At 40.6% G+C, this 12,398-nt stretch overlaps 1 protein-coding gene across 5 annotated transcripts in view; it reads right to left on the minus strand.

Annotated features, from left to right (window-relative positions):
• Nucleotides 1-12,398, minus strand: part of NIN (ninein) — a 263,739-nt gene that overhangs the window by 114,531 nt on the left and 136,810 nt on the right. For all 5 annotated transcript variants that reach the window (XM_033951534.1, XM_033951532.1, XM_033951530.1 and 2 more), the window contains exons 14-16: nucleotides 8,136-8,277; nucleotides 3,963-4,084; nucleotides 1,631-2,160 (exon numbers count right to left, since the gene is read on the minus strand). In XM_033951534.1, the coding sequence (XP_033807425.1) occupies nucleotides 1,631-2,160; nucleotides 3,963-4,084; nucleotides 8,136-8,277 (794 nt within the window). The remainder of the gene's footprint in view (nucleotides 1-1,630; nucleotides 2,161-3,962; nucleotides 4,085-8,135; nucleotides 8,278-12,398) is intronic.

Genomic DNA, 12,398 nt, shown 5'->3' on the forward strand with positions numbered 1-12,398 from the left:
CATATCATTCTCTACTCCATGGTTCTTGGAATGGCTGAAGCAGCAATACAGAAGAGTCCCCAATGTTGCATGGCAGTCACAGACCCTTGGAACAGCAGGCTAATGCAGCAGTCAAGTTCATTTCAGATCTAGAAAGTGAAAAGTATGGCTCAACTAATTGAGGCTGCCCTGAAGAAGTAAACCCCGCCCAAATGGCTATTTAACTGCTGTGGGAACAGAACCCCGCGCAAACAAAACAGTCATGGGGAACTGAGAATAATGCAGCTGCCCTTCCCCCCAACACGGAAAAGAACCAAGTGAGCTGTCCGCACAGAATGAGGCCTCTATAACAAAGTCGCCGATGCTTCTTGCAGTACAAATAGCGCTCGCTGCTACCATCAGAACCCAGTACCGCAAAAAGCTGTTCTGCACCTAACAAATAAATAAAATTTAAAGGGAAATTCACCGAACTTGGCCCCAGAAAAGAAGCCTTGCTAAATGCCCAAAACAGAACTGCAGGTCACAAGCACTGACCCATCAGTCTGTGTAGGTTTTATTTTTTTTTTTTTTTAAGTGAGTAGGAAATAATAGACAACTGCCATCAGGGTGGGAAAGGGACCAGGTGAATCCCCTAAAGTTGGCACCGCACAGCCAGGAAACCCCTCAGCTCTACTGAAATAAGTTAGAACAGAAGCAGTCAAGCAGAAATCAGGAGCCAGTGAGAAAACATCTATCCACGTGCTGGAGATAGCGTATACCGATTGACCAGGAGGCTTTCCATCCAAGAGGACAGAGTTCATTTCAGTTCTATCTCCATCTGCTTGTAGATGGACACAACCCACTAGTCTCTGGATTCATCTGCTGCTGGCGATAAGGAAAAGACATTTAAATACTTGAAAGGTATTAATATAGAACCAAATATTTTCCAGAGAAGGGATAAAATAGAAGGCACAAATTGAGGTTGTGGGGTAGAAGACTTGGAAGTAAAGTTAGGAAATTCTTTTTCATGGAGAGAGTGGTTGATGCCTGGAATGTCTTCCTAAAGGAGGTGGTAGAGATGAAAATGGTGACTAAATTAAAAAAAACGAACACAGTGAATCTCTAATTAGAAAGTGAATGATATAAATTGAAGAACTAAGGCTGGTAACCGAGCAGACTTGCATGGTCTGTGTCCTGTATATGGCAATTCAGTTTAGGATGGACCTGGGAACGCTTTGATGGGAACACCAGTAATTTGGACCATGAGGACAGTACTGGGCAGACTCTTACGGTCTGTATCCCACAAATGACAAGATGGTTTAGTTAGGCTGCAGTGAGCTTTGATGGCAACTCCAGCAGTTGGAACCTAAGGACAGTATGGTCTATGGCCCAGATATATCAAAGAAAAAAGACCATTTAATAATGAATTTATAATCTAATCTAATCTAAACCTTAAGTTTATATACCGCATCATCTCCATGAGAATGGAGCTCGACACGGTTTCAAGAACTTAAAATAGTGGGTAGAGAAGAAGAAAAAGGATTACATGAACTTATGTGTAGAAGGGGGGAGAGAAATGCGTGTAACTGGACTGTACATCTTTAGAAAGGCCAGCGACTAACGGAGCTGCATATAAGTTTATAAAACTAATTTGAAGCAATTGATTTCTTACCTTTCTTCCTGCAGTTCATGCTGATGCATATCTTGTAGTTCTCTTCTTAGCTCATCTTTCTCCTTCACAAGCCTCTCTTTTAAGCTTGTAATCTGCTCCTGGAAGTCAAGTTCTAGCTCATTTTTTTCTTCTTGCAACGTCCTTACTAACTCACTCATCTTTTCCTGCACCTCTTTTGCCCTCTGAGCACTATTCTGAGACAGCTCCTCTTTCTCTCTGTTGAATCTCTCCTTCTCCTCTTTTAATCGAACCTCAAGAGCTTCTCTTTGCTTCAGTTGCTCTTGCAGATGTGCTTTTTCTTCTTCAAATTTCATTTGCAGCTCTTTCCTCTCATCGTCATGCATACAAGCCATCTGTTGCTGCTCGTCTTTGAGCTTTTCTATCTCTCCTTGAAGCTCCCGGGATTGGATTTTAAGATCATTTATTTGCTCTTCTGTCCTCTGAATTGTCTCTTTGTACTTCTTTACATCTTCTTTTTCCTTTTCACACAGAGTCTGCATCCCCTCTAGCTGTTCTTCATAGTGGTTTACCTTCACCAAAAGAAAAATATGAGATATCAATGAGATCTAAAAGGCTGAAGTATTTCTGGGCATGAAAATGAATGTTAGTTTTAAAGTTATCCCATGAAAGAAAAAAGTTAAACCTAAACAATTCCTATCTAAATCCATCAGATTACAGGGAATCTACCCATGCTAGCAGAATAATTTTCTTTGCTCTATTCCATCATTACAAATTCTCAAATCAGTGTGTCAACCTTTTATAACCAATACAACAAACAAGGAAAGATTTAGTGCAAGCACTATAGCTCTGACACTAACACTTTCATATCAGGAGCAGAAGGAAAAAGTTCAGGGACAGTCAATATCTTTATTCTACTCACACTAGTCTATATAAGAAAAACAAACATTGTTAAAATGTCTTTATTTTATAACATTTATTTGAATTTGGCTCATAGCGAGCTACATTCAGGTATACTAGGCACTTCCCTATTCCCAGAGGACACTTGGTCTATGTTTTTACCCGAGACAATGGAGGGATAACTGATGCCCAAGATCACAAGGGGCAACAGGGAGATTTGAACTGTATTTTACTGGTTGTCAGCCTGGAGCTCTAACAACTATGCTACTCTTCCCCTCCTGTCAGTTTATATGCCAATAAAGAAAAGTTAAGAATACACTTGCAAGCCCAAACCCTTGGCCATTGCAGGTAATCAATCTTGTTATGTGTGTAAATTTGTGAATTTTTAATATGTCTGTTTAGATGTTACCCCTCTGCTAAAAGACGCTCACTGGTTGCCAATTTCACATCGGATAACTTATAAAATAGCTCTTTTAACGTTTAAAACCAGGCAAACTAATTCTCCAGCTTTCATTGATCGATTATTGATCCCCTATGACTCACTAAGATCTTTGAGATCCATAACCCAATCTAACCTTAATATCCCTTCATTGAAGATGATTGGTACACGTCGTACTACCATTTTTTCAGTAACAGCCCCAACAATCTGGAATTCTCTTCCGTTGTATTTAAAAATAGAAAATAATCTAACATCATTCAAAAGCAAATTAAAATGCTTTCTTTTTAAAGATGCTTTTAACTGAAGTTTTACTCTATCTTAAATTTAATTTTAACTGACGTCTTAATTTTAATCTTTCTTTTTACTTTTTTTTTTTTTTTTTTAATTAATCTCCCTACCCTTTTGTTTTTTCCATTAATGTCTCTTCCATTTACTATAACTATTGTATTTCTCCCCTCTTTACCTTGTGTGTTTTTTGTTCGTCCGCCCACAATAACTTTGAGTGTATTATAGTTCATCTGCAGTATGTTTTAATTGTAATATTGTTTGTCAAAAGGAAAAATTTTTTTTTTTATTATGTACAACGCTTTGTAGAATCGATAAGGCGTTTAATCAAATAAATAAATAAACAATAAACAATAAACAATGTAATCTGCTTAGGCATAAAGTGGAATAATTTTTTTAAATAAAAAAAACTGGTAGAAAAGTAGCATTATAAGAATTATGACTGCACTAGCGTTTCCATATTATGATTTTTTCACTATAAACATCTTTTCCTTCTGTAAACTTCAGTTACAGTAGGGTCTGAATGTTGATCCTTCCCCTTGTACCAAATTTCAGCAACATGAATTGAGCAGATGTTAAAACTTGGAAAGCATAAGATTTGCAACACATTTTGAGCACTCCTAGAATAGTGATGCATGCAGAAAAAAAACAAATTCTTTTTCTAAGATTGAGAAGATCCATCAGAGGCTGACAATTTGAGGGGACGTGTACCCTATAACTCTCACATTTTCAGGAAGCAAAATTGCTTACTTTATCAAGAAGCTCCAGTTTCAATTCCTCTAGCTCTCTAAGATGCTGTTCTTTCATTTGTTCCATAGCCATTTCTGTTTCTATACTCATGTTTGAAGGAGAACAGTCCTCAGAACCAAGCCCTAGTAGATAAGAAAAAAACATAATCATGATCTCATAACCTTGTTTGTTTAGTTAGGATTTTTGTTGTTTTTTTATTAGGTGCAGCGCTAAAAAATAAAAAAAAAGTCTTTTACCCAAACTTTTACCAAAGAGTTTATAGTCACTTCTCTTATACAAGCTTCTGAATAAACAGAACTCATAGAAGCTCAATGGCTATTGATCCAGCATGTTATACTTTACTGATCAAATTCCAAGTACCTTTATTCTTTTCAACTCAAACGAACATTGGAAAGAAATTATATATAAGAAGGATGAGAATGTGTGTTCATCAAGGGGCAAAATGACTCTGAAAATTTAATGGAATTGGACCAGATTTGTCATGTGAGAAAAACTGATGAAGATATATCAAGTTAAAATTGGGTCAGATCAAACCAAGGGTTCCAAATAAATAAATTCTCTCCAAAATGGCGCAGTACATGTCTATGAAGTAATAGTTCATGTTTTAGCAGTACATAACACTGGTACACTGAAACACAGCATTAGAAAATTGTTCCTTTCAAACCTCCTCTCCAGGTTCCATTCAATGTTAATACAAATTCCACCCCACCCCCCAAATAGAAATGATTCTATAAAGCAGTCACCATGCTCCTCTCTCTGCTGGGCTGGCTTTATTGTAAATTCTATTGTGAAATCTAGTGGCTGAATCATATAGCTGTCTTAATGGTGGCAGTTTATGGTAAAACTTATTGCCTGAATCATATAATTAGCTATTGCCTATTACTGGTAGACAAGCATTGCAATACCTGCTGCCATGGGACAGTTGCATCCTGTGGTTAGATTAGGCTCTGACAATCCCCATTGGGCTTCATTGCTACAGGCAATGTTTTGGCTGCAGTTTCAGTTTCTGCTGAAAATGGTTAGACAATTTTTGTAGCAGTTTTGGTTTCAACTGAAACTGAAAAAAAAACTCCCAACAACCCCAGCTTTGATCAGCTTCTAAAGTGGTTTTGCGTTTTATTATAGTTTAAAAAGTGCAATAAACAGAATTTTTAAAAAAGCATGCTAGCCTATGAATTAAAGTGTGTTGAACCCTCTTATGCTAAGTTTAAAGTAGCTCTAAAAACAGTTTTACATGTCCTGTTAACACCCGACTTTTCCTCTCCTTCTCTCCTTAGCAGTTAATTTGTTTTATGTGAATCACTTGGGGCTAGATTCACAAACCTGCCCAATCGAGACCGACCCGTGCCCGATCCGGGCAGGTCCGATGGATTCTTCAAAGTCTAATATGCAGATGGGGGTGATTGGAGGAACGCCCCCATCTGCCGGCATGGATCGCTGGTGTGCGATCCCAACCCATGCAGGTTAAAACCATGGGCTCACAGTGCGAGGAAGAGCAGGAGAGATTCGGGGCAGGCAGGAGAAAACTGGGGACGAGCAAGGCGGCGATTCGGGGCGAGCAGGCAGGAGAGATCAGGGACGAGCAGGCAGAAGAGATCAGGGACGAGCAGGACGGTGATTCAGGGCGAGCAGGCAGGAGAGATCAGGGATGAGCAGGCCGGTGATTCGGGGCGAGCAGGCAGGAGAGATCGGGGTAGAGCAGGCTGGTGATTCGGGGCAAGCAGGCAGGAGAGATCGGGGCAGAGCAGGCCGGTGTTTCGGGGCAAGCAGGCAGGAGAGATCTGGGAAAAAGCATCAGGGTGGCAGGCAGGAGAGATTCGGGGCAGCAGAGAGTAGGGCATGCAGAGAGCAGGGCTTCTATGGAGCTGGAGAGTCAGAAAGATGTTTTTGACTGGTCCCCTGCAGTCGCTTTTTGGGTTGTTCGGCCAATCCAGTCGGTTTTAAAAATTTGGTTGGTGAATCACGTCCCTGTCTACTTTGCATGCGTTTCTCCTCATTTGCATGCACGGATTTGAAGCAGATCGCAGGAGAGGTTAGTGAATAGTGAAGGAGGGAAATCTGGTCGCAAAGGGGTTGCAAACCGATCGGTACACGATTAGTTTGCTTTGTGAATCTAGTCCTTAGTCCTTGGCATATGAGGTATATCAAGCAAATGTAAAATAAAATTTTAAAACAAGAAAATGTCTCAATTTTAGGGATAAAAGCCTGAAAATGACCACACAAACTGCCTTCCCCCCTTCCCACCCACTATACACAATCCTACCAAGAAACTACTCTCTCCAGATTATACCCTTCTTTTGAGGTTAAGCTGAAAACTTAAATTTTTGATGTGAAAGTTTGATTCCGTGACTCCTTACTTTATCCACCTACATAGGGGAGGTGAGGATTCAAGTTGAGATACATATGGTATTTAAGATCATCATATATATGAAGTCATATGTCACTCTAAATGAAACTAAATTTTCCAGCTGTCATTAAAATTAAATCTTGCAAAACTGTTTTCATTGGTTTCTTATCAGGTGATGTCAACATGGAATGCCCCCCCCAATAAGATGACTGAATAAATATTTAAGGTTGAGGAAGGCAGTCAAAACTATTTTATTCTAGGTGGTGTATCTGTTGTCAAAGACTTGATCTGCTTTTGACCTACTGGAGATATTAAAATTTATTGCAATTCTTAGGACTGTTTTATTCCTAGTTCTTCTTGCTTTGTTATCCACAATGTAGTTCCTTGTTCTATACCAGTTTATGAGATCGTATACCACCTTGTCCTGCTCGCCCAGTTAAAGGTAGTAAAGCAAGTCATTAAATAGATAGATATTCTGCAGGCTACAGAACTAAGATAAGATAAAATCAGATGAGTGGAGAAGGTATTCTTATTAGGCATGATGGCATTAATAGGGTGTCCTCTTATAAAGTGAGAGTCTATTGCCACATTTAACTTTCCATCACCAGGCAGAAGCTTGGACCAGGGATCTGGGGATTCCTATAATAGTAAGTTTACTCCATCGTTTAATTTATAAGCCTCTTGTGAAATTGACTTACATAAGAACATAAGAACAGCTTTACTGGGTCAGACCAATGGTCCATCAAGCCCAGTAGCCCGTTCTCACGGTGGCCAATCCAGTTCACTAGTACCTGGCCAAAACCCAAGAGTAGCAATATTCCATGCTATCAATCCAGGGCAAGCAGTGGCTTCCCCCATGTCTTTCTCAATAACAGACTATGGACTTTTCCTCCAAGAACTTGTCCAAACCTTTCTTAAAAACCAGCTATGCTATCCGCTCTTACTACAACTCTGTACATATGAGTAAAGTCCTTCTATAACTTACCGAGAGCAACAGTATAAGTTCCTATGTAGAGTCTATATCTCCCCATGTCAAAGTTGGCTTGATGGGGCAGACCCCTCGTAGTGCACACCACAAATATGAGGAGGCCGACCCACATTTGGACCATACGTTCTGGTCTTGTCTGGCAGTGCAATCTTTTTTGGAAAGTTTCAACAAGTCTTTAATTTTCATATTGCTATGCAAGCTCAAGTTTTTCTTTTTGATTGCTGTAATAATAATGGGCCTAAGCCTAATAAGCCTCAATGTACCTTAGTGTACATGTTTTTAGTGACCAGGAAAACAATTTTATTGCAATGGATGAGTGATGAGGCTCCAAATAAGACTCATTGGTTGAATTTATTGTCTAGTCATGATTCTAGAATGTTACAAGGCTGGATGGCAACACCCGGCTTGTTGGCGTACATTTCAACTGATCTGGGAACTGTTGAGGCATACCTTGCTCCATAGGACATGAAATTGGATTCTGAACTATTGATCTGTTTTTCTTGATACTCTGACCTTACTTTTCTGTGCTTCTGGACTTGGACAATAAACCACTAAGTCCGGCAGCCTTGTATGTTTAGTTTGGTGTAAGCTGGTGTGGGGGAGGAAGGATTAGGATTATGTTCAAAAATGTTGTGCTATTTGATTCTTTGAACATTTTTTTGTTGCGATTGTCAAATTTTTTATTTATTTATTTTTTAACCAACCCAAAATCAATTTCCAGATTCAGTCATTAGTGGAGGTTTATAATTATTAACATTCCACTGGATACTGTTCTCTATTCCTACACAGCACCAACAGTTTTTGGTAATAAGTAAATTAGACATGAAACATCCCTTACCTTGGTCAGACTCAAGGCCACCACTTCTACCGTCAAACTCCTCAGACAGTGAGCTTTTCAAAGAACCCCTAAAAGCCCTGGTACCTTGAACTTGACACTCTTCTAGCTCACATTGGAGTTCATCTATGCGATCCTGCAGCTCCTATGTAAAGAAAAAAAAAAAGTGTAAATGTAAAAGAAAAGAGACTGATCACATCCTAGTAAAATCACACCAAAACATCTACCACATTCCTTCCCTATCCATTCCTAAGCAGGCATGGAAGTGTCTCCTTTGAACCACTGGCTAGCTACAGCACACATTTATATGTCTGATTTAAACATGCCATAAATGGCTCCTGGACAGATAAATTACCTGTTTGGGGCTAACTGGTCATTTTCTGTGGCACTTAACTGGTTAGTGCCAAACTCAAAACCAGCTTGTTTTAGGGGAGTTCTGCAAGCGGAGTCAGTTCTTAACCGACCAGGTTAATTGTACACGTAGGATTGCATAAAAGTCAATCCTTGCTTTACGCGATAACTTATACCTTGTTAATTGCTGAATATCACACTTAGCCAGTTATGTGTTAAGCTAGCTTTGCAAACTTGGAAATCCAGTGCTGGTGCCTGGACATGGCTCGGCATTGAATTTCTGAGCTTAGCCTTTTAATGCATTTGGGGATTAACAATCGGGAGCCATATATGCTGGGAGGGGGTGAGGGAGCAACACAAAGGAATCCAATCAATCAATTGACTAATTGCTTTTAATTGGTGCTAATTGGTACTAGTTAGCAGTTATATGCATAACTGTCATCAGTTTGAATGCTACAAAATGTGTGTAAATAATCCATAGCATATGAAGGAGAGCCTGGATGGGACAGGGGTGTGCCTAACACTTATACTAGCAGTTATGCACTAACTCCCTACAGTTAAGCACAAGCATTATTTATTGTATCTTTAATGCATCATTTTTGTAAACCGCTTAGAAACCTCACGGTTATTAGCGGTATATAAGAATTAAATTAAATTAAATATACACTAGCCACTGAGTTAGCTTAAGTGCTCATGCCTAAAAGTAACTAGGCAGTCATGTGCATCACTACCGTTATAAAATTTATGCTTACTGTGCATCATCCCAGTACCCAACATTAGATAACCTTTTGATCTATCTTTATGTGATGAAATCAATTCTTGTAAACCGAGTCAAGCCCTTTCTTAGGGATGACCCGGTATAAAAACCTAAAGATTGGATTGGAGAATTACCACCTATGGGAGTAATTTTATAAAGTGGTTTGTGCCCATAAAGCATGTTTTAGATGTAGAAAATGGTTATAATAAAATGCTGGTGGCATAGAAGTACATGTGCCACCAGCAGCATGTGTATTCTTGTGTGGTCTATACAGGGGTATTCCTGGGGTGGCATCTGGGGCAGAACTGCAAGGTTCGGAGAAACTGAAGGGAGATAGGTTCAAAACAAATGCAAGGAAGTTTTTTTTCACCCAAAGGGTCGTGGACACATGGAATGCGCTACCGGAGGAAGTGATCAGGCAGAGTACGGTACAGGGATTCAAACAGGGATTGGACGGATTCCTGAGGGATAAAGGGATCGTGGGATACTGAGAGAGATGCTGGGATGTAACACAGGTATAGAAAGCTAACCAGGTAATAAGTATAGAAACCCAACAGGTCGTACATGTGCAAGACCGGAGGGTTAGGACTACGATGGGAAGATAGGACTTAAATGAGAAACCAAGGTGGCAAGGGAGCCCCTTCTGGTGATGCAGACAGGTCGTGACCTGTTTGGGCCGCCGCGGGAGCGGACTGCCGGGCAGGATGGACCTATGGTCTGACCCGGCGGAGGCACTGCTTATGTTCTTATGTTCTTATGTTTAAGAAGGGGGGTAGTGCTTGGGCAGAACTGCAAGGAACACAGTGTGCACAAATTGCACAATGAGCAGCAATAACATTGTGCAAGAATATTTGCCTTCTTTCTCGCTATCCAATAGCATACCCAAGATACTATTTTATAAAGAATATATAAGACCAAGTGTAAGCAGCAGAAACTGCACCTTGAATTCAGGTGCAGACATGAATGCCTGTTAAAGAGATGGTATAAATGTTTAGGCAAAAGTTCAAACACACAATTATTATTATTATTTTTTTTAATCATCAATGCACATACTTGTGAACTCTACCCATGCTCCCCCACATCATGACCCTGGCAACGTATATACTAAAAGTACATATCCATACAAATGCCTACATGTTCAAATACATATTCATTTAATTAAGTTGATCGGATCAAAGAATTTTTCTTACTGGCGGGAGCAATTACTGCCAAACCTTGCACAATGCTCAGTGCCCAATGTGTAATTATAAGAACATAAGCAGTGCCTCTGCTGGGTCAGATCAGAGGTCCATCATGCCCAGCAATCCGCTCATGCGGCGGCCCATCAGGTCCAGGATCTGTATAGTGATCCTCTATCCATACCCTTCAGGAAATTGTCCAATCCCTTCTTTAACCCCAATACCGTACTCTGTCCTATCACGCCCTCTGGAAGCGCATTCCAGGTGTCCATCACCCTTTGGGTGAAGAAGAACTTCCTAGCATTGGTTCTGCATCTGTCTCCTCTTAATTTTTCCGAATGCCCTCTCGTTCTTATAGTTTTCGAAAGTTTGAAGAATCTGTCCCTCTCCACTTTCTCTATGCCCTTCATGATCTTGTAAGTCTCTATCATATCCCCTCTAATTCTCCTCTTCTCCAGGGAAAAGAGCCCCAGTTTCTCCAGTCTCTCAATGTATGAAAGGTTTTCCATACCCTTTATCAATCGTGTCGCTCTCCTCTGAACCCTCTCGAGTATCGCCATATCCTTCTTAAGGTACGGCGACCAATATTGGACACAGTACTCCAGATGCGGGCGCACCATCGCCCGATACAATGGCAGGATAACTTCTTTTGTTCTAGTTGTAATACCTTTCTTGATAGTACCTAGCATTCTATTCGCCTTCTTAGCGGCCGCTGCGCACTGTACCGACAGCTTCATTGTCTTGTCCACCATTTCCCCCAGGTCCCTTTCTTGGGTACTCTCACCCATTAACAGCCCCCCCCCCATCGTATAGCTGTACTTCGGATTTCTGTTTCCTACATGCAAGACTTTACATTTCTTTACATTGAACTTCATCTGCCATCTCGTCGCCCTCTCTCCTAGTTTGTTCAGGTCCCTTTGTAAATCTTCGCAGTCCTAACTCCACTAAATAGTTTGGTGTCGGGAGAGACACGCTGGCTGAAGTGTTGCAGCTCTCCCTCGAGGCAACATCTCTGACCCCAGAAGAGCGGAGTCCTCCGAGTCGCCCGGGGGCGTTTGTCCGATTGACTGAAGATCAAAGTCCTCCGAGTTGCTCGGGGGCGTTTGGCCAGTCGACGGTGGAGGAAATGCACCAGGGTGTTTGCTCTCCAGGCATGCTGAGTTCGGAAGTCGGCTCAGTAGGAGGAGGAGTGAAGCCACTATTATCTGTGCATTCGGAGGAGCTGGGACAGAAACTTCCTCAGGATTTCCTGACATTAACTTCATCACCTGCTGAAGTTCCAGGTACTTTTTCACCAGAGGTTCTGGGTGCTGAACTGACACCAATGCAGAGGCCCAAGGTTTTCAATATGGAGACAATTTGGGAAGCAATATCTAGTTTGCAAATCTCTTTGGGAACTCAAATGCAGCAACTTACTACACGTTATACCTCTGTTGTGTCTGAAAATTTGGAAATGAAAAATAGGATATCCAGCGTTGAAAATAAAGTGGATGGACATGAAACTAGATTAAAAACAGTGGAGTCCCAGGCTTCGGTCTGGGTAAAAGACAGTGGAAACCTTAGCTTTAAGGTGGAAATGTTGGAAAATATGACTAGAAGAAGTAATCTTCGGATTATTAAATTCCCAAAATTACCACTTATTTCAGCGCAGGATACATTTAAAAAATATTTGAAAGAAGTTTTGAAAGTTTCCGAAACCTCCTATCCGCCTCTCACTAAAATTTATTATTTACCAATCAGAGTATCTGTTCAACCAAACCAGCAGAATTTGTCTGCTGATAGTTTGGATTTGACAAATTTCCTGGAGAGGTCAGGTGAAGAGATACCGGCAACTGCTACGCTATTTGTACAATTTGCTATAGATGCTGACTGGGAATGGATGCTTAAATTGTTTTTCAAGTTTAAAGATGTTCCATTTATGACTAAAATAGTGAGAATGTATCCAGACGTGTCACGAATGACCCAAAAGAGAAGAAAACA

The sequence above is a fragment of the Geotrypetes seraphini genome, chromosome 7 (genome assembly GCF_902459505.1).
Source record: "Geotrypetes seraphini chromosome 7, aGeoSer1.1, whole genome shotgun sequence".
In the NCBI taxonomy this organism is placed as follows: domain Eukaryota; kingdom Metazoa; phylum Chordata; class Amphibia; order Gymnophiona; family Dermophiidae; genus Geotrypetes; species Geotrypetes seraphini.